Source organism: Engystomops pustulosus, chromosome 8 (genome assembly GCF_040894005.1).
Source record: "Engystomops pustulosus chromosome 8, aEngPut4.maternal, whole genome shotgun sequence".
In the NCBI taxonomy this organism is placed as follows: Eukaryota; Metazoa; Chordata; class Amphibia; order Anura; family Leptodactylidae; genus Engystomops; species Engystomops pustulosus.
Genome location: NC_092418.1, coordinates 5,867,656 through 5,889,412, shown reverse-complemented (window position 1 = coordinate 5,889,412; position 21,757 = coordinate 5,867,656). Strand labels below are relative to the sequence as shown.

General features: G+C 49.1%; 1 protein-coding gene across 1 annotated transcript in view; it reads left to right on the top strand.

Moving 5' to 3' along the window:
- LOC140076279 (uncharacterized) overlaps nt 1-21,757 on the top strand; it is a 42,722-nt gene that overhangs the window by 4,197 nt on the left and 16,768 nt on the right. Inside the window, exons 3-5 of the mRNA XM_072122831.1 lie at nt 519-793; nt 7,269-7,438; nt 7,588-7,819. Of these exons, the coding sequence (XP_071978932.1) occupies nt 519-793; nt 7,269-7,438; nt 7,588-7,819 (677 nt within the window). The remainder of the gene's footprint in view (nt 1-518; nt 794-7,268; nt 7,439-7,587; nt 7,820-21,757) is intronic.

The window sequence follows — 21,757 nt, the reverse complement described above, 5'->3', positions numbered from 1 at the left end:
GTACTAAGTCAGTTGATGCTGCTCTTCCCCTCAAGACGTGGAGGAAATATTAAAAGAAATGTCATTGAATCACCATTTACTGCTGCCTCTCAAACAGTTGAGTCTGTTTTGTTCTATTCTGCTGCGGGAGCTAGACCCCGAGCCGGCGGGGGGATGCGGGTGCACCGTGGTGTAATCTGTTTTTACTTTTATACCATTTCTTGTTATGCTTATTTTGTTTTGATGTACAGTCCGATTGCTACTCCTGTATCATGTGGAGATGGCTCTTTGTTTGCTACGGCCCATGTAGACTCATTATTGACTCATGTTCCCTTTTGGTTCTTTTCCATTGGGTTCTACGAGACCAACGTGCTCTATTCATTGTCCATATTGTCTCTCCGTCTTCCCCTCAATAAAGTTTATTGTTGATTTAAAGAAAAAATAAAACAAAAGATTAGCACATATTTCTCATTGTTCATTACCAGAACGTATCTAATTATTTACAATGTGTTCATTATAACCCATCATATCACTTGCAGATCTACCTACAAATATTACTACAGCGTCTATCTGGGGAGATACCAGTTATCAGTGTCAGAAGGTCACTCGGTCCTCTATAGCGTCAGTGACATCATCGTACACCCCCAGTACACATATATTACTGGATCCAAGGGGGACATCGCTCTACTGAAGCTCTACAGTCCTGTCACCTACACCAAGTTCATCATGCCCATCTGTCTGCCCTCCGCCTCCGTCACCTTCCCCTGTGACATGGAGTGCTGGGTCACCGGCTGGGGAGCAATCTCCTCTGAAGGTAAGGAATTATGAATTGCTCTTAGTCCCCCTGTTATGTCCTCCACACAGCCCCCAATAATGACCTCCACACAACCCCCAGTAATGTCCTCCATACAGCCCCCAGTAATGTCCTCCACACAGCCCCCCAGTAATTTCCGTCACAGCCCCCCCAAGTAATGTCCCCTACATGGCCCCCAGTAATGTACTCCATACAGCCCCCCAGTAATGTCCTCCATACAGCCCCCCAGTAATGTCCCCCATACAGCCCCCCAGTAATGTACTCCATAAAGCCCCCCAGTAATGTCCTCCATACAGCCCCCCAGTAATGTCCCCCATACAGCCCCCCAGTATTGTACCCCATACAGCCCCGCAGTAATGTCCCCCATACAGCCCCCCAGTAATTTCCGTCACAGCCCCCCCCAAGTAATGTCCCCCACATGGCCCCCAGTAATGTACTCCATACAGCCCCCAGTAATGTCCTCCATACAGCCCCCCAGTAATGTCCTGCATACAGCCCCCCAGTAATTTCCCCCATACAGCCCATAATAATGTCCTCCATACAGCCCCCCAATAATTTCCCCCATACAGCCCATAATAATGTCCTCCATACAGCCCCCCAGTAATGTCCTCCATACAGCCCCCCAGTAATGTACTCCATACAGCCCCCCAGTAATTTCCCCCATACAGCCCATAATAATGTCCTCCATACAGCCCCCCAGTAATGTCCTCCACACGGATCCCAGTAATGTCCTCCATACAGCCCCCCAGTTATGTCCCCCATACAGCCCCACAGTAATGTCCTCGATACAGCCCCCCAGTAATGTACTCCATACAGCCCCCCAGTAATGTCCCCCATACAGCCCCTCAGTAATGTCCTCCATACAGCCTTCCAGTAATGTCCTCCATACAGCCCCCAGTAATGTACTCCATAAAGCCCCCCAGTAATGTCCTCCATACAGCCCCCCAGTAATGTCCCCCATACAGCCCATAATAATGTCCTCCATACAGCCCCTCAGAAATGATCTCCATACAGCCCCCCCAGCAATGTACTCCATACAGCCCCCCAGTAATTTCCCTCATACAGCCCATAATAATGTCCTCCATACAGCCCCCCAGTAATTTCCCCCATACAGCCCATAATAATGTCCTACATACAGCCCCTCAGTAATGTACTCCATACAGCCCCCCAGTAATGTACTCCATACAGCCCCCCAGTAATGTACTCCATACAGCCCCCCAGTATTTTCCCCCATACAGCCCATAGTAATGTCCTCCATACAGCCCCCCAGTAATGTACTCCATACAGCCCCCCAGTAATGTCCCCCATACAGCCCCCCAGTAATGTCCCCCATACAGCCCCCCAGTAATGTCCTCCGTACAGCCCCCGATAATGACCTCGATACAGCCCATCAGTAATGTCCTCCACATGGACCCCAGTAATGTCCTCCATACCCTCCATACAGCCCCCCAGTAATGTCCTCCATTCAGCCCCCCAATAACGACCTCAATACAGCCTTCCAGTAATGTCTTCAATACAGCCCCCCAGTAATGTCCTCCACACGGATCCAAGTAATGTCCTCCATACAGCCCCCCAGTAATGTCCTCCATACAGCCCATAATAATGTCCTCTGTACAGCCCCCAATAATGACCTCGATACAGCCCCTCAGTAATGTCCTCCACATGGACCCCAGTAATGTCCCCCATACCCTCCATACAGCCCCCCAGTAATGTCCTCCATACAGCCCCCCAATAAGGACATCAATACAGCCTTCCAGTAATGTCTTCCATACAGCCCCCCAGTAATGTTCCCCATGCATCCCCCCACTAATGTCCTCCATATAGCCCCCAGTAAAGTCCACCACAGCCCCCCAGTAATGTCCTCTATACAGCCCCCCCAGTAATGTCTTCCACACAGCCCCCAGTATTGTCCAACATACAGCAACCCAGTAATGTCCACCTCCCCCCAGTAATGTCCCCCATACAGCCCCTCAGTAATGTCCCCTATGCATCCCCCCACTAATGTCCTCCATACAGCCCCTCAGTAATGTCCACCTCCCCCCAGTAATGTCCTCCATACAGCCTCCCAGTAATGTCCCCCATGCATCCCCCCAATAATGTCCTCCATACAGCCCCCAGTAAAGTCCACCACAGCCCCCCAGTAATGTCCTCTATACAGCCTCCCCAGTAATATCTTCCACACAGCCCCCAGTATTGTCCAACATACAGCAACCCAGTAATGTCCACCTCCCCCCAGTAATGTCCCCCATACAGTCCCTCAGTAATGTCCTCCACACGGTTCCCAGTAATGTCCTCCATACAGCCCCCAGTAATGTCCTCCATACAGCCCATAATAATGTCCTCTGTACAGCCCCCAATAATGACCTCGATACAGCCCCTCAGTAATGTCCTCCACATGGACCCCAGTAATGTCCCCCATACCCTCCATACAGCCCCCCAGTAATGTCCTCCATACTGCCCCCCCAATAACAATCTCAATACAGCCTTCCAGTAATGTCTTCCATACAGCCCCCAGTAATGTCCTCCATACAGCCCCCCAGTTATGTCCTCCATACAGTCCCCCAGTAATGTTCCCCATGCATCCCCCCACTAATGTCCTCCATACAGCCCCCAGTAAAGTCCACCACAGCCCCCCAGTAATGTCCTCTATACAGCCCCCCCAGTAATGTCTTCCACACAGCCCCCAGTATTGTCCAACATACAGCAACCCAGTAATGTCCACCTCCCCCCAGTAATGTCCTCCATACAGCCCCTCAGTAATGTCCTCCACACGGATCCCAGTAATGTCCTCCATACAGCCCCCCAGTAATGTCCCCCATACAGCCCCCCAGTAATGTCCTCCATACAGCCCATAATAATTTCCTCCGTACAGCCCCCAATAATGACCTTGATACAGCCCCTCAGTAATGTCCTCCACATGGACCCCAGTAATGTCCCCCATACCCTCCATACAGCCCCCCAGTAATGTCCTCCATACAGCCCCCCAATAACGACCTCAATACAGCCTTCCAGTAATGTCTTCCATACAGCCCCCCAGTAATGTCCTCTATACAGCCCCCCAGTAATGTCCTCCATACAGCCCCCAGTAATGTCCTCCATACAGCCCCCCAGTAATGTCCTCCATACAGCCCATAATAATGTCCCCCATGCATCCCCCCACTAATCTCCTCCATACAGCCCCCAGTAAAGTCCACACAGCCCTCCAATAATGTCCTCTATACAGCCCCCCCAGTAATGTCTTCCACACAGCCCCCAGTATTGTCCAACATACAGCCCCAATTAATGGGGGTCATTTACTGAGGGCCCGAATCACGTTTTTCCATCGGATTTCCCTAATATTTCAGATTTGCATCGTTTTCCCCTGAATTGCCCCGGGTTTTTGGCGCACTCGATCGGATTGTGGCGCACAGGCGCCGGCATGCACGCGACGGAAATCAGGCGGCGTGGCCCTCGGAAAATCCCGACGGATTCGGAAAAAACGTATTTAAAAAAAAAAAAAAAGTGTCGCTTGACACGTGCTTACCTGCACCCAGCGTAGGACGGTGAACTCCAGTGAACTCCAGTGAACTCCGACGGACTTCAAAATCGGAAAAAAATTTGTTTCTTGTTTATTTTACAATATTTTTGCGTGTTGTTTGTCCCTTTACGATCTATCACACGTACCAGGGCCTCGTGTAGGGTAACATTGGGGAGAAGACATGTTGATGTATATATTTTTTTTACTTATTCAGTTTTGTTGTTTATTTGTTTCATGTATTTTTTATTTTGGGTCGGGATAGAACTTTTGGAGTTATTTTTTTCATTTTACTTTTCGGCAGTGACTGGAGTCGCTGTGCAGCCCGTTTCAGGTGAAAAGGGTCACAGTGACCCAGCAACCTCTCACTCTACTGCTGAGCTAAAATCCTAAGGGTATAGCCCCCTATACCCTTAGGATTTTAGCTCAGCAGTAGAGTTGTAGAACTAGAAAGAGGGATATGAACGTAGTTTAATTCTATTGAGTGTAAAAGCCTATAGAATATTTACCGGAGTGCAGAACTTTTAAAACACCCATTGAAATACTCAAGCAGGGATAGGGAAGGCAGGACTACATTAACCATCAAAATAAGAGACTAATATGTAGGTGAAATCCACTTCTAAATAGGGAGGACTCATGTACCCCCACACATAGCCTACTGAGATCTACCAGAAGGGGTAGGGGTGAACACCCCCCCCCCCCGAGCCCTCTTTACTAAGACCAAGCCAAATCCAAACCCTGAATATATTAATAATACACTGCAAAAACACTCATAGGATCTGCCCTCTTATTCGATACAGAGAAAAGTAAAGCTCTGACAACTCAACCGACTGTAATTTTAATCTTAGTGTACTGGAATTGTACCTTCACCTTCTACCCACTGTACGCTACTAGCTCTCACTTTTTAAACTAATAATTAAAAGTTATATTTTAGTGACAATTGGGAACACACGTCCAAATTGGACGATTTGCCTTTCTTATACAAAAACGTACTCTTTGAACCCAGTCACAAATTGGTCACAATTTCTAAACTCTATTTTTTTGTATATATCTGTACTGTAGAACACATCTCAGGTTTGTATCCATTGACCAGACTCCAATATTGTTCTCCCCCTTGTTGTTGGGTAGAATTTTTCATTTTTCCACGTGCAACATCCCCCACCGGGGCCTTTTCTTGGTGGCCTGGAGGCAGCCGGGGCCCAGAATAGCGGAGTGGCTGGCTAGTGCGGCCTTGGGAACGCTGTGGTCACGGTGCCTGGTATGGGGACCGGGGGTTGTCCTACACCATAAGTATTGTTTACTGTTACCAGGCAGTGGCTACAGCTGCATTTACTAATATCTCCGGTACTTAGAGACCTCCTAGAGAGGTGATCAGTCTTCCTAACAGCTCCTGACATGTAGAGGGCGCTATTCGCAACTACTACAACTACTACCACCACTGCTACTATATCTACTACTGCGTTGGCAGGGGTGTTCCACAGTGAACATGGGGCACCCTACACCTTGCGGACACTCATCCAGGGGCACCCCACATCCTGCAGACAGTTGCAACATCCCCTACTGGGGCCCAGAGTACCGGAGTGGCTGGCGGTTGCGGCCTAGGCACACTAGGTGTCACGGTGCTTGGTATGGGGACCGGAGGGCTGTCCTACAGCCTGGCAGGTCTCCAGCAGGTGGTGTGTGCAGGAAATATGGAGGGAAAGGCTGATGTACTGGTTCTCCCTGGGGCAACCCCTGAGTGTTTGTAAGATAGGTCTCTGGATAATGGATGGGGAAGCCCGTGGTGGCGAAAGCCATATCCAAGGATCAGAAGGTGGCAACGCTGTCCAAATCAAATTACAGTTCTTTATTGAACAGCAGGCAACGGGCAAACACGATTAACAGCAGATTCTATGTTGCTGGAAGAGTCATGGAGAGCTGGTCCGCAGGAATGATGCACGCAGCCTAATAGTGGATGCAGTTTTGGCTGGTTCAGGTGGAACAGAGTCCAGTTCTGGGTTCTTAAGTCTCCAGACCTGCCCTGTGTGCCAACCAGTAGGCCTGAGGCACTAGTAGTTCCTGGGATTGATGACTGAGGCAGCACTGAAGGTGTGCTGCACACTCTCACTGAAGAACAGACCATGAGGTCTGACTCTCTTCTCTGACCATGTGCTCTCACCCAGCAGGAGTTTTTATACTCCCCTGGTTAGGTGGTAGCACCTCTCCAACCACCTTCCAGCTTACATAACAGATCATTAGATAATTACATGCACCAGTCACCTGTTGTCTTGCTAGGCCGATCTACAGCTGTAATTACACAATGGGGCAGATTTACTTACCCGGTCCTGACGCGATCCCGCGGTGCGTTGTCCGACGAAGATTTGTGCGCCCCGGTTCCTGCATCCAGCTGAGGTCCGCCAGAGTTCACCTGCTTCTTCCCGGTGCTTGTAAGTGCGTGTCTAGCGACACATTTCTAAATATTAAATCCCGCGCGTTGTACGAATCCGTGGGGTTGTCTGACAGCCCACCCCCCGATTTCTGTCACGTGCAAACCGGCGACGATGTGCCAAAATCTGATCGCGTGCGCCAAAATCCTAGGGCAATTCGTTGCAAAACGGAAATCGTTGGGAAACCCAACGAAAATGTGTCCGACGGACCCTTAGTAAATGAGCCCCATTATCTCAGTTCTAGAAACGTCCTAATAATTAAATTAATTCCTTTATTTATATATCGCACACAGATTACACAGCGCTGCAAAGAGTTTGCCAAATCGGTGCTAGAGGGTTCATGACTCCCCCTAACAGCTCCTGACCTGAGTAGGGCGCTATTCACAACTACCATCCTGCCCATGCATTGGCAGGGGTGTTACACATGTTACTAATTCACATCCATTGACCGGACTGTTCTCCCCTTGTTGTTGGGTAGAATTTTTCAGGTTTCCGTGTTACTAATTCACATCCAATAATTCCTTCCACTTTCTAGTCTCATTACCGTATCCTCAGACTCTGCAGAAGGTGATGACTCCAATCATTGACCGAACAACTTGTGATCAGCTCTACCATGTGGGCTCCTCCACCAGTAGTGGTGTCTCCATCATCCTGGATGACATGATATGTTCTGGTTATAAAGATGGAGGCAAGGACTCCTGTCAGGTAAGTGCCAGCATTTCTACTGTACCGGGGGATTGATGTTTGTAGCTTTTCAATGCAGAATATTTATGTTTCCCATCTTTTACCCACCTATTAGATTACTTCTGAGATCTAGTAGTGGACATTCTAGAAGAATCTTTGATGTTTTACAGGGAGACTCTGGGGGACCCCTTGTATGTAAAGTACAGGGCGCCTGGTACCAAGCGGGGATTGTGAGCTGGGGATATGGATGTGCTGCACCGTATAAGCCTGGGGTCTACACCCGGGTGCCGGCCTATACGTCATGGATCCAGAGCTACGTCCCAGATGTGACCTTCAGTGACCTTGTAAATATCCCTCCGCCTTCCCTCGCCTGCGCAGTTAATTCGAATGTCACATCAACAGGTAAGGAGACGTCACTGCGAGGGCAAAACTGGCTAGAGGATTGTAAAGGGTCAACGCTTATTTTATAAAACATCTTAGTTTTTTAAATATTTTGCTTTTCTATTTTGTCAATTTCTTCCTTGTCTGTGACATTTTAGTATTTAGTGAGTATTATCACGGAAAACGTGATTTCTTCTGACTACATTTAATGAGAAGGATCAGAGATGACCTCCTATCCTAACAGAACGACGCGTGGTCCTCATACTGAGATGTAGGACATTTCTGACTCCAGCAGCACAAACTGATATTAAATCTTGATTTTTACTTATTGGGGTTTTTTCTAGAGCGCCCCAATCACCCCAGGAGGATGATTTTCAATTTTCTTTTTTTAATTTTTATTAGTTGTGTTAGGAAAACATTTTGGGGATTTCTCTTTGGCCTCCTACACTACATTGTCTTGTTATGATTTGAACAGAACTCCCATATAGACAAATATTTCCTATAGTATTCCTCCATTATTGTTTCTTGTTCTGTAGCGCCATGCTTGATTCTTGTTCTGTACCACCATGCTTGATTCTTGTTCTGTAGCGCCATCTTTGACTCTTGTTCTGTAGCGCCATGCTTCAATCTTGTTCTCTATCACCATGCTTGACTCTTGTTCTGTAGTGCAATAATTGATTCTTGTTCTGTAGCGCCATGCTTGACTCTTGTTCTGTACCACGATGATTGATTTTTGTTCTGTAGTGCCATGATTGATTCTTGTTCTGTACCGCTATGGTTGATTCTAGTTCTGTACCGCTATGCTTGAATCTTGTAATCTGTCACCATCATTTTGAATATCATAGTATCATCATAGTATATAAGGCTGGAAAAAGACGCAAGTCCATCAAGTCCAACCTTTAAGAATTAAATAAATGTTTTATCCACGTAACCCGTGATATTTTTTGCTCTCCAGAAAGGTATCCAGGCCTCTCCTGCACATGTACATAGAGTCCGCCATAACAACCTCCTGCGGCAGAGAGTTCCACAGTCTCACTGCTCTTACAGTAAAGAACTGTAGTGATGGTAAAATCCACTCTCCTCTAGGTGTAGTGGATGTCCCCTGTCTATGGTGATGGTAGAACCTCCTCTCCTCTAGGTGTAGAGGATGTCCCCTGTCTATGGTGATGATAGAACCTCCTCTCCTCTAGGTGTAGAGGATGCCCCTTTCTATGGTGATGGTAGAACCTCCTCTCCTCTAGGTGTAGAGGATGCTCCCTTTCTCTGGTGATGGTAGAACCTCCTCTCCTCTAGGCGCAGAGGATGCCCCTGTCTATGGTGATGATAGAACCTCCTGTCCTCTAGGTGTAGAGGATGCCCCCTTTCTATGGTGATGGTAGAACCTCCTCTCCTCTAGGTGTAGAGGAAGCCCCCTGTCTATGGTGATGGTAGAACCTCCTCTCCTCTAGGTGTAGAGGATGCCCCCTGTCTATCGTGATGTTTGAACCTCCTCTCCTCTAGGTGTAGAGGATGCCCCTGCCTATGGTGATGGTAGAACCTCCTCTCCTCTAGGTGTAGAGGATGCCCCCTGTCTATGGTGATGGTAGAACTTGCTCTCCTCTAGGCACAGAGGATGCTCCCTGTCTATGGTGATGGTTGAACCTCCTCTCCTCTAGGCACAGAGGATTCCCCCTGCCTATGATGATGGTAGAACCTCCTCTCCTCTGGGTGTAGAGGATGCTCCCTGTCTATTGTGATGGTAGAACCTCCGCTCCTCTAGGCGCAGAGGATGCCCCCTGTCTATGGTGATGGTAGAACCTCCTCTCCTCTAGGTGTAGAGGAGGCCCCTGTCTATGGTGATGGTAGAACCTCCTCTCCTCTAGGTGTAGAGGATGTCCCCTGTATATGGTGATGGTAGAACCTCCTCTCCTCTAGGTGTAGAGGATGCCCCCTGTCTATGGTGATGGTAGAACCTGCTCTCCTCTAGGCACAGAGGATGCCCCCTGCCTATGATGATGGTAGAACCTCCTCTCCTCTGGGTGTAGAGGATGCTCCCTGTCTATGGTGATGGTTGAACCTCCTCTCCTCTAGGCGCAGAGGATGCCCCCTGCCTATGATGATGGTAGAACCTCCTCTCCTCTGGGTGTAGAGGATGCTCCCTGTCTATTGTGATGGTAGAACCTCCTCTCCTCTAGGCGCAGAGGATGCCCCCTGTCTATGGTGATGGTAGAACCTCCTCTAGGTGTAGAGAATACCCCTGTCTATGGTGATGGTAGAACCTCCTCTCCTCTAGGTGTAGAGGATGCCCCCTGTCTATGGTGATGGTAGAACCTACTCTCCTCTAGGTGTAGAGGATGCCCCCTGTCTATGGTGATGATAGAACCTCCTCTCCTCTAGGTGTAGAGGATGCCCCCTATCTATGGTGATGGTAGAACCTCCTCTCCTCTAGGCGTAGAGGATGTCTCCTGTCTATGGTGATGGTAGAACCTCCTCTCCTCTAGGTGTAGAGGATGCCCCCTGTCTATGGTGATGGTAGAACCTCCTCTCCTCTAGGTGTAGAGGATGCCCCCTGTCTATGGTGATGGTAGAATCTCCTCTCCTCTATGCGTAGAGGATGCCCCCTGTCTATGGTGATGGTAGAATCTCCTCTCCTCTAGGCGTAGAGGATGCCCCCTGTCTATAGTGATGGTAGAACCTCCTCTCCTCTAGGTGTAGAGGATGCCCCCTGTCTATGGTGATGGTAGAAGCTCCTCCCCTCTAGATGTAGAGGATGCCCCTGTCTATGTTGATGGTAGAACCTCCTCTCCTCTAGGTGAAGAGGATGGCCCCCGGTCTATGGTGATGGTAGAACTTCCTCCCCTCTAGGTGTAGAGGATGCCCCCTGTCTATGGTGATGGTATAACCTCCTCTCCTCTTGGTGTAGAGGATGGCCCCTGGTCTATGGTGATGGTAGAGCCCCCCCTCCTCTAGATGTAGAGGATGCCCCTGTCTATGGTGATGGTAGAACCTCCTCTCCTCTAGGTGTAGAGGATCCCCCCTGTCTATGGTGATGGTAGAACCTCCTCTCCTCTAGGTGTAGAGGATGTCCCCTGTCTATGGTGATGGTAGAACCTCCTCTCCTCTAGGTGTAGAGGATGCCCCCTGTCTATGGTGATGGTATAACCTCCTCTCCTCTAGGTGTAGAGGATGGCCCCCGGTCTTTGGTGATGATAGAACCTCCTCTCCTCTAGGTGTAGAGGATGCCCCTGTCTATGGTGATGGTAGAACCTCCTCTCCTCTAGGTGTAGAGAATGATGGTAGAACCTCCTCTCCTCTAGGTGTAGAGGATGCCCCCTGTCTATGGTGATGGTAGAACCTCCTGTCCTCTAGGTGTAGAGGATGCCCCCTGTCTATGGTGATGGTAGAACCTCCTCTCCTCTAGGTGTAGAGGATTCCTTCTATCTATGGTGATGGTAGAACCTCCTGTCCTCTAGGTGTAGAGGATACCCCCTGTCTATGGTGATGGTAGAACCTCCTCTCCTCTAGGTGTAGAGGATGCACCCTGTCTATGGTGATGGTAGAACCTGCTCTCCTCTAGGTATAGAGGATGGCCCTCGGTCTATGGTGATGGTAGAACCTCCTCTCCTCTAGGTGTAGAGGATGCCCCCTGTCTATAGTGATGGTGGAATCACCTCTCCTCTTGGTGTAGAGGATGTCCCCTGTCTATGGTGATGGTAGAACCTCCTCTCCTCTAGGTGTAGGGGATGCCCCTAGTCTATGGTGATGGTAGAACCACCTCTCCTCTAGGTGTAGAGGATGCCCCCTGTCTATAGTGATGGTGGAATCACCTCTCCTCTAGGTGTAGAGGATGTCCCCTGTCTATGGTGATGGTAGAACCTCCTCTCCTCTAGGTGTGGAGGATGTCCCCTATCTATGGTGATGGTAGAACCTCCTCTCCTCTAGGTGAAGAGGATGTCCCCTGTATTTGGTGATGGTAGAACCTCCTCTCCTCTAGGTGTAGAGGATGCCTCCTGTCTATGGTGATGGTAGAACCTCCTCTCCTCTAGGTGTAGAGGATGCCCCCTGTATATGGTGATGATAGAACCTCCTGTCCTCTTGGTGTAGAGGATGCCCCCTGTCTATGGTGATGGTAGAACCTCCTCTCCTCTAGGTGTAGAGGATGCTCCCTTTCTCTGGTGATGGTAGAACCTCCTCTCCTCTAGGCGCAGAGGATGCCCCCTGTCTATGGTGATGGTAGAACCTCCTCTCCTCTAGGTGTAGAGGATGCCCCCTGTCTATGGTGATGGTAGAACCTCCTCTCCTCTAGGTGTAGGGGATGTCTCCTATCTATGGTGATGGTAGAACTACCTTTCCTCTAGGTGTAGGGGATGCCCCCTGTCTATGGTGATGATAGAACCTCCTGTCCTCTAGGTGTAGAGGATGCCCCCTTTCTATGGTGATGGTAGAACCTCCTCTCCTCTAGGTGTAGAGGAAGCCCCCTGTCTATCGTGATGGTAGAGCCTCCTCTCCTCTAGGTGTAGAGGATGCCCCCTGTCTATGGTGATGGTAGAGCTGCCTCTCCTCTAGGTGTAGAGGATGCCCCCTGTCTATGGTGATGGTAGAACCTCCTCTCCTCTAGGTGTAGAGGATGCCCCCAGTCTATGGTGATGGTAGAATCGCCTCTCCTCTAGGTGTAGAGCATTCCCTGTCTATGGTGATGGTAGAATCTCCTCTTCTCTAGGTGTAGAGGATTCCCCCTGTCTATGGTGATGGTAGAACCTCCTCTCATCTAGGTGTAGAGGATGCCCCCTGTCTATGGTGATGGTAGAACCTCCTCTCCTCTAGGTGTAGAGGATGCCCCCTGTCTATGGTGATGGTAGAACCTCCTCTCCTCTAGGTGTAGAGGATGCCCCCTGTCTATGGAGATGGTAGAACCTCCTCTCCTCTAGGTGTAGAGGATGCCCCCTGTCTATCGTGATGGTAGAATCTCCTCTCCTCTAGGCGTAGAGGATGCCCCCTGTCTATGTTGATGGTAGAACCTCCTCTCCTCTAGGTGAAGAGGATGGCCCCCGGTCTATGGTGATGGTAGAACTTCCTCCCCTCTAGGTGTAGAGGATGCCCCCTGTCTATGGTGATGGTATAACCTCCTCTCCTCTTGGTGTAGAGGATGGCCCCTGGTCTATGGTGATGGTAGAGCCCCCCCTCCTCTAGATGTAGAGGATGCCCCTGTCTATGGTGATGGTAGAACCTCCTCTCCTCTAGGTGTAGAGAATGATGGTAGAACCTCCTCTCCTCTAGGTGTAGAGGATGCCCCCTGTCTATGGTTATGGTAGAACCTCAAAACCAAAAATACCCCTATACTCAGCCTCTCCAACAGTAAACTCAAAATACCAAAAAGGACCATAGCGGCAATAAACTTCAATATATAAAAATATGTAATAATCTTTATTGAAAGTGCATAATTAAAGCATATATAACCCTCAAATGGGAAAAAAATTGTAAATACAGTATATAGGGGACACAAGTAGCCCCAGATGGAAAAAGGGCAACACAGGAGACCAGTGGCTACCCCTGTTAGTCCAGAGTCCAAATAGTATAGTAAAAAGTAAACATAATATGGTCAAAGTATTAGACTCAAATACATTGGGCAAAAAGTGGCAGTAGTGCAGTAAAAAATATGTGAACCATACACAACACTGGAGGTACCGTCCAGTGTTAGTAAAAAATATGTCAAAATACTATTGCACACTCACCCGAAAACATAATGGACAGACACTGGGCAGTTCAGGGGAAAGCCAAAGGATGCACCCCGACGCGCGTTTCGCACAAATGCTTCGTCAGGAGGTGATGACATAATGCTGCATCTAACATTATATAGTTACCCACGGCATCTCTGCGTGTAGACGCGCCCACCACGTGACGCGCGCGTAGCCCTGAGGTCGCGCCCCGGAAATGCGTCAACCGGAAACGCCAACCCGCATCACATGATCGGGGAGACGTTACCATGGAGACGCATCCCGTAACTGTGCACTTCCCCATGCCCGCGCGCGGCGCACGCGCATAGGCGCGTCAGCAGGACATGATCATGAGGTAAGTATATAGTGATAGTTTAGTCATAATTAGAGATGAGCGAGTATACTCGTCCAAGCTTGATGCTCGTTCGAGTATTAAGGTAATCGAAACGGCTCGTTGCTCGGACGAGTATTTCCCCTGCTCGAGATCGAGCATTTAATTAAAAAAACACAGTGAAGAACAATGAAGAATAGAATAGAAACAGTGAACACAGGATCATTTAAGTGAAAAAGACAGTGAAGAACACAGTGCAGAATAGATTACAGATGTTCGGCACATCTGCTTACTTGTCGGGAGATACGCGCGGAACGGCAGCAGGGAGACATCAAGCAGCAGGGAGACATCAAGCAGCACGGGGAGACATCGGGCAGCACGGGGGAGACATCGGGCAGCGGGGAGACATCAGGCAGCACGGGGGAGACATCAAGCAGCACGGGGGAGACATCGGGCAGCACGGGGGAGACATCGGGCAGCACGGGGGAGACATCGGGCAGCACGGGGGAGACATCGGGCAGCACGGGGGAGACATCAGGCAGCAGGGAGACATCAAGCAGCACGGGGAGACATCAAGCAGCACGGGGAGACATCGGGCAGTAGGGAGACATCGGGCAGCGGGGAGACATCAAGCAGCACGGGGAGACATCGGGCAGCACGGGGGAGACATCGGGCAGCACGGGGGAGACATCGGGCAGCACGGGGGAGACATCGGGCAGCACGGGGAGACATTGGGCAGCACTGGGGAGACATCGGGCAGCACGGGGAGACATCGGGCTGCACGGGGGAGACATCAGGCAGCGGGGAGACATCAGGCAGCACGGGGGAGACATCGGGCAGCACGGGGAGACATCAAGCAGCACGGGGGAGACATCGGGCAGCACGGGGAGACATCAAGCAGCACGGGGAAACATCAAGCAGCACGGGGAGACATCGGGCAGCACGGGGAGACATCGGGCAGCACGGGGGAGACATCGGGCAGCACGGGGGAAACATCGGGCAGCGCGGGGGAGACATCGGGCAGCACGGGGAGACATCGGGCAGCACGGGGGAGACATCGGCCAGCACGGGGAGACATCGGGCAGCACGGGGGAGACATCGGACAGCACGGGGAGACATCGGGCAGCACGGGGGAGACATCGGGCAGCACGGGGGAGACATCGGGCAGCACGGGGGAGACATCGGACAGCACGGGGAGACATCGGGCAGCACGGGGGAGACATTGGGCAGCACGGGGGAGACATCGGGCAGCACGGGGGAGACATCGGGCAGCACGGGGGAGACATCGGGCAGCACGGGGGAGACATCGGGCAGCACGGGGGAGACATCGGGCAGCACGGGGAGACTTCAGTGGAAGAAGAGGAGCGATCCCGGGACAGCGTATCACCCCGACAAGTAAGCAGATGTGCAGAACATGTGTAATCTATTCTTCACTGTGTTCTTCACTGCGTTTTTCACTTAAATGATCCTGTGTTCACTGTGTTCACTGTTTTTATTCTATTCTTCACTGTTCTTCACATCTGATAACTTGTCGGGAGATAATATACGCGCGGAACAGTGAAGAATAGATTGCAGATGTTTGCATACATCTGCTAACTTATCAGAAGACATTCTTTTTCAATTAAATAACACATTTTATTCCCGAACCATGGTCCCTTTGAAAAATGCTCGAGTCTCCCATTGACTTCAATGGGGCTCGTTATTCGAGACGAGCACTCGAGCATCAGGAAAAGTTCGTCTCGAATAACGAGCACCCGAGCATTTTAGTGCTCGCTCATCTCTAGTCATAATATACCGAAAACAATTTAACATAACTTGACACACAGGGGGTCATTTACTAAGGGCCCGATTCGCGTTTTCCCGACGTGTTACCCGAATATTTCCGATTTGCGCCGATTGTACCTGAATTGCCCCGGGTTTTTGGCGCACGCGATCGGATTGTGGCGACACAATTTTGGCATGCGCGCGACAGAAATCGGGGGGCGTGGCCGAGCGAAAACCCGACGGATTCGGAAAAACCGCCGCATTTAAAAAAAAAATTGTGTCGCGAAAATTTCACTCACCTTCATCCAGGATAGGCCGGTGTATTTCGAGGCATTCCAGCGGACTTCAGCGCAGCAGCGCCACCTGGTGGACGGCGGAGGAACTGCTTTGATGAATCCCGGCCGGACCCGAATCCAGCGCAGAGAACGCGCCGCTGGATAGCGAACGGACCGGGTAAGTAAATCTGCCCCACAATGTTGAAAATAAAACCAGCGGACCGCACATATAAAATATGGACATAGTATGTAACATGATCGTAAACAGTGATAATCATCGGCATGAGGATATAACATAATCTTAAACGATAGTAATCATTCAGTGCAAACATGATCTGAAGACATTTCATAAGGTCCACCACACTTCATCTATACCCATATAGTCTCCATAAGTCATATTCAATTTAAAAACATGCTGGTGAAACAAAATCCCACATTGAAACTTCACAGATCATAATACAATGTATATACCTCTATATTAACAAACATTTCTAAAATAGACAAAATATCCCCCTAATCCATATATGTCAAGGTGGTATAAAAATAAATGAAGCGTATAATCATATATGACCCTATATACTTGGTAAGCTCACCTGATGATATAAATGTAAATTATTGTTCATACATAAAGTATGCGCTATGAAGTGGATATAGGAATGCGAACATGTGTACACTAGAGTAGGACGCCCTAGTGAAAGTGTCATAAGTGCATAAAGTGCCACATGCTTCAAAGTGAAACGTAACAGTAACCAGACTAAGCCAGACCGGCAATAGGGTGTACATATCAAAGATTGGAAAATAAAATCTTATCCTAAAAAAGTGTGTAAAATATAAACGGAAAAAGGGAATAATGAAAGGTGAGTGACAAGGGCTGGGTGTGAAATGCATATCCAAGACTACCCGCTATTGGTCTGTGTTTAAGGATATGTATGTGCAAATATACAGTGTATGCATTCTTACAAAATCACATACCGTATATACTCAAATATAAGCCGACCCGAGTATAAGCCGAGACCCCTAATTTTTCCACCAAAAACTGGGAAAACCTATTGACTCGAGTATAAGCCGAGGGTGGGAAATGCATTGGTCACAGACCCCCCCAGTATACAGCCAACCAGCCCCCTATAGTATACAGCCTGCCCCCAGTAGTATACAGCCACCCAGCCTGCCCCCAGTAGTATACAGCCTGCCCCCAGTAGTATACAGCCAGCCCATCTTGCCCCCAGTAGTATACAGCCAGCCCCATGTAGTATACAGCTAGCCCCATGTAGTATACAGCTAGCCCCAAGTAGTATACAGCCTGCCCCCAGTAGTATACAGCCACCTCAGCCTGCCCCCAGTAGTATACAGCCTGCCCCCAGTAGTATACAGCCACCTCAGCCTGCCCCCAGTAGTATACAGCCTGCCCCCAGTAGTATACAGCCTGCCCCCAGTAGTATACAGCCACCTCAGCCTGCCCCCAGTAGTATACAGCCTGCCCCCAGTAGTATACAGCCTGCCCCCAGTAGTATACAGCCTGCCCCCAGTAGTATACAACACCCCAGCCTGCCCCATGTAGTATACAGCCCAGCCTGCCCCAGTAGTATACAGCACTGCCCCAGTAGTATACAGCCTGCCCCGTGTAGTATATAGCCCAGCCCAGCCTGCCCCAGTAGTATACAGCCTGCCCCAGTAGTATACAGCCTGCCCCGTGTAGTATATAGCCCAACCCAGCCTGCCCCAGTAGTATACAGCCTGCCCCAGTAGTATACAGCCTGCCCCGTGTAGTATACAGCCTGCCCAGTGTAGTATACAGCCTGCCCCAGTAGTATACAGCCTGCCCCAGTAGTATACAGCCTGCCCCAGTAGTATACAGCCTGCCCCGTGTAGTATACAGCCTGCCCAGTGTAGTATACAGCCTGCCCCAGTAGTATACAGCCTGCCCAAGTAGTATACAGCCTGCCCCGTGTAGTATACAGCCTGCCCAGTGTAGTATACAGCCTGCCCCAGTAGTATACAGCCTGCCCCAGTAGTATACAGCCTGCCCCGTGTAGTATACAGCCTGCCCAGTGTAGTATACAGCCTGCCCAGTGTAGTATACAGCCTGCCCAGTGTAGTATACAGCCTGCCCCATGTAGTATACAGCCCAGCCTGCCCCAGTAGTATACAGCCTGCCCCAGTAGTATACAGCCTGCCCCGTGTAGTATACAGCCTGCCCAGTGTAGTATACAGCCTGCCCCAGTAGTATACAGCCTGCCCCAGTAGTATACAGCCTGCCCCAGTAGTATACAGCCTGCCCCGTGTAGTATACAGCCTGCCCAGTGTAGTATACAGCCTGCCCCAGTAGTATACAGCCTGCCCCGTGTAGTATACAGCCTGCCCAGTGTAGTATACAGCCTGCCCCAGTAGTATACAGCCTGCCCCAGTAGTATACAGCCTGCCCCGTGTAGTATACAGCCTGCCCAGTGTAGTATACAGCCTGCCCTGTGTAGTATACAGCCTGCCCAGTGTAGTATACAGCCTGCCCTGTGTAGTATACAGCCTGCCCCGTGTAGTATACAGCCTGCCCTGTGTAGTATACAGCCTGCCCAGTGTAGTATACAGCCTGCCCCGTGTAGTATACAGCCAGCCCCCAGCATAAAAAAAAAAAATAAACTTATATACTCACCCTCCGGTGGCCCCGATGTGCAGCGCTGCTCCCCCAATGTCCGCGCCGCTTGTCTTCAGGCTTCTGCGCCCGTCTTCCTTCTTCTGCGGGGCGCCGCCATTGCTCTCTCCTGGGCCGGCACCTAGTATGACGCGGGCGGCCTGCAGAAGACAGAAGACGAGCGCGGATGCCTGAAGACAAGCGGCGCGGACATTGGGGGAGCAGCGCTGCGCATTGGGGACACCAGAGGGTGAGTATATAAGTTTTTTTTTTTTTAAGTAATTTTGACTGACTGACTGACTCGTGTATAAGCCGAGGGGACATTTTTCAGCACATTTTTTGTGCTGAAAAACTCGGCTTATATACGAGTATATACGGTAATAATTCTTGACACCAAGGTGTTTAGCAAAACAAAACAAAGAAGTGTGTACAAAAGTGAAAAAACAAAAAATATTAAAAATATTAAAAATATTAAAAATCACATATAGAGAAGAATACTGAACGCCTCCAATTTCGACCAGTTCATATAGAGCTTCTTATTGCATGGGGAATGTAATATCTTGAAACTTGATGGATTAAAAGGAATTCAGGTACTGAATAGCTATCGAAGATGTATCTATCTGTCAGCATGATTATTCTATGAGAGGTCCGAAGAGAAAAAAATAAATAAATTAGACACAACACCAAAAGAACAGTAATACTAAAAATAGAATTTTATAAAAAAGGTTTGAAGCTAGTGGCCTCATCGAGGCCTTTAGGCTGTATAGTATCCAGAAGGGTAATCCACCTCAGTTCCTTTTGTAGTAACCTTTTCTTCCCGTCACCACCCCTCGAACCCAAAAGGACCCTATCTATTCCTCGTACTGTGAGTCCTTTGAGATTACAGCCATGTACATCACGAAAATGCTTCGGAATTGGCTGTAATTTTAAATCATTCAAAGGGCCAGAGGCCACATCATTCCTGGCTGCTCTTATGCTCCGAATATGTTCCAATACTCGTACCTTTAAAGGCCTAGTTGTCATGCCGATATAAATTTTGTTACATGGGCAGCGTAAATAGTAGACCACCGACTCCGTGTTACAATTAATGTGATGTACAATTTTGTAATCTTTTTCTGAATTGGAGCCGGTGAAATTCTGTGCACGCTCCATGTATTGGCATGCCTTACACCTGCCACAGCAGAAGGAGCCCCAAGGGGGGCCTCCCCTACCCAACCAACTCTTTTCTACATTAGGGACATATTGGCTGCGAACCAGCATGTCCCGTAAGTTCCGTGACTTGCGCCTTGTAATGGAAGGGTGGCCATTGAGACAGTGTACTAGGTCCTTGTCAGTCAACAAAATGGACCAATGTTTTTCTATTATCTCCTTGATCACCCTCCATTGAGAATTGAAACTTGTGATCACTCTCACTGGCTCTTTGTCCTTTTCATTCTCATTCCTTGGTCGACTTACCAAGAGAGAGCTACGGGTTTCCCTTTTAGCCCGATCATATCCATGTTTAATGGTTGCTTCTCTGTAGCCTCTGTTACGGAATCTCCTGGTGAGATCTTCAGCCTGATTTTCGAAAGAACGGTCGCTGGAGCAGATACGTCGCATGCGCAGGAACTGCCCTACTGGGATAGCTTTCTTGGTCTGGGGATAATGAGAGGAAGAAGCATGAAGGAGGGAGTTTACAGATGTTTCCTTTCGATATACATCAGTAGTAACAAAACCCTCCAGGTCTCTGCCGATCAGAATATCGAGGAACTCAATCTGATTTTGGCTATATTTCCAGGTCAACTTGATGTTTTGTTGATTGACGTTGAGGCTCTGTAAAAACATTTCCAAATCATTAGCCGAACCCTGTCAAATGAACAGTATGTCGTCTATATACCTCGACCACGAGATGACGGCGTCATAACCAGGCATGTTGTCCACGATGTCCCTCTCCCAACAGCCCCAGGAAAAGATTGGCATACGAGGGCGCACAAGTCGCCCCCATAGCCGTTCCCTGGAGCTGCAGGAAGAAACGATCGCGGAAAACAAAAAAGTTATGTTTTAAAACAAAGTCCAAAAGTAACATAATGAATTCAACTAAATCAGTGTCTAAATTAGACATCTCCAAAAAATATTTTGACGCTCGCATCCCGTGGTCGTGGCAAATGGAAGTATACAGAGCCTCAACGTCACAAGTGACCAGCCACATGTCAGAGTCTAAGTGGACCCCCTCTAATCGGCGTAGGACATCCGTGGTGTCCTTGACAAACGATGGGAGTGTCTCCACACATTTCTGCAGATAAAAATCAATAAATTGGCAAGCTTTCTCGCACACCCCCCCATCCCCGGCCTACCTGGGGGTTTATTGCCGTTTTTATGCACTTTCGGCAATAAGTAGAACATCGGGGTGGTTGGAAATTCTACTGACAAGCCCGCCATCATTTTGGATCCAATGATGTGATTCTCAACTCCTATCTGCAACAACAAATCCATTTCTTTTTTGAACCTAGACATAGGATTAGATGGTAACCTTTTATAGCATTGGGTCATATTAAGCTGACGTAGAGCCTCCTCCTCATACATCTGCGTCGGCCAAATCACAACATTGCCCCCCTTATCCGCATGTTTAATAACCACATCTTTACGTTGGCTCAATTCCCTTATAGCTATTCTCTCAGCAGGAGTAATGTTATCCTGGGAGATCCTGTTGGACACTGACTTGAGATCTCTTCTTACTAGTTTAGTAAAGATCTCCACTGCGGGGCATAAAGATAGAGGGGGGCAATGCTGCGAGCGACGACACAGATGCATGGGGAGTTTAGACTCCACTTCCTGTTCTTCTAAAAGGGACTCCAGGATGGAGATAACCTGTTGGTCCAACTCATTCTCTGATGGTACCTCCGTTTGTCTGGAGAAATGTTTTTAAAAAATTAATTTCCGGGCAAAGAGTTCAACATCCTTCACAGCCGTGAAGTAGTCAAAACTAGCTGCCGGTGCAAATGATAGACCTTTTTGTAGTACTTTTTCTTGGTCCCTAGTTAATGGTACTGGGGATAGATTAATTACCTTCAATGTTTCTTTGGTCGTTTCTCCCAGTTGTGCATTCCTCCTGTCTTTCTCTTTATGGCCGGGGTTCTTGGGATAGAGCCTAGATCTCTTACATTCCCTATGTCTCCCGGCGTCTGTCTAAAAAACGATCTCCACATCCTTCTTCTGAGTGGAGTGAGATACTAGAAGTGGATCTGGTAATGGATCTAGATCTTTCCCTTCTGGATCGCCAGCGATAGGTCT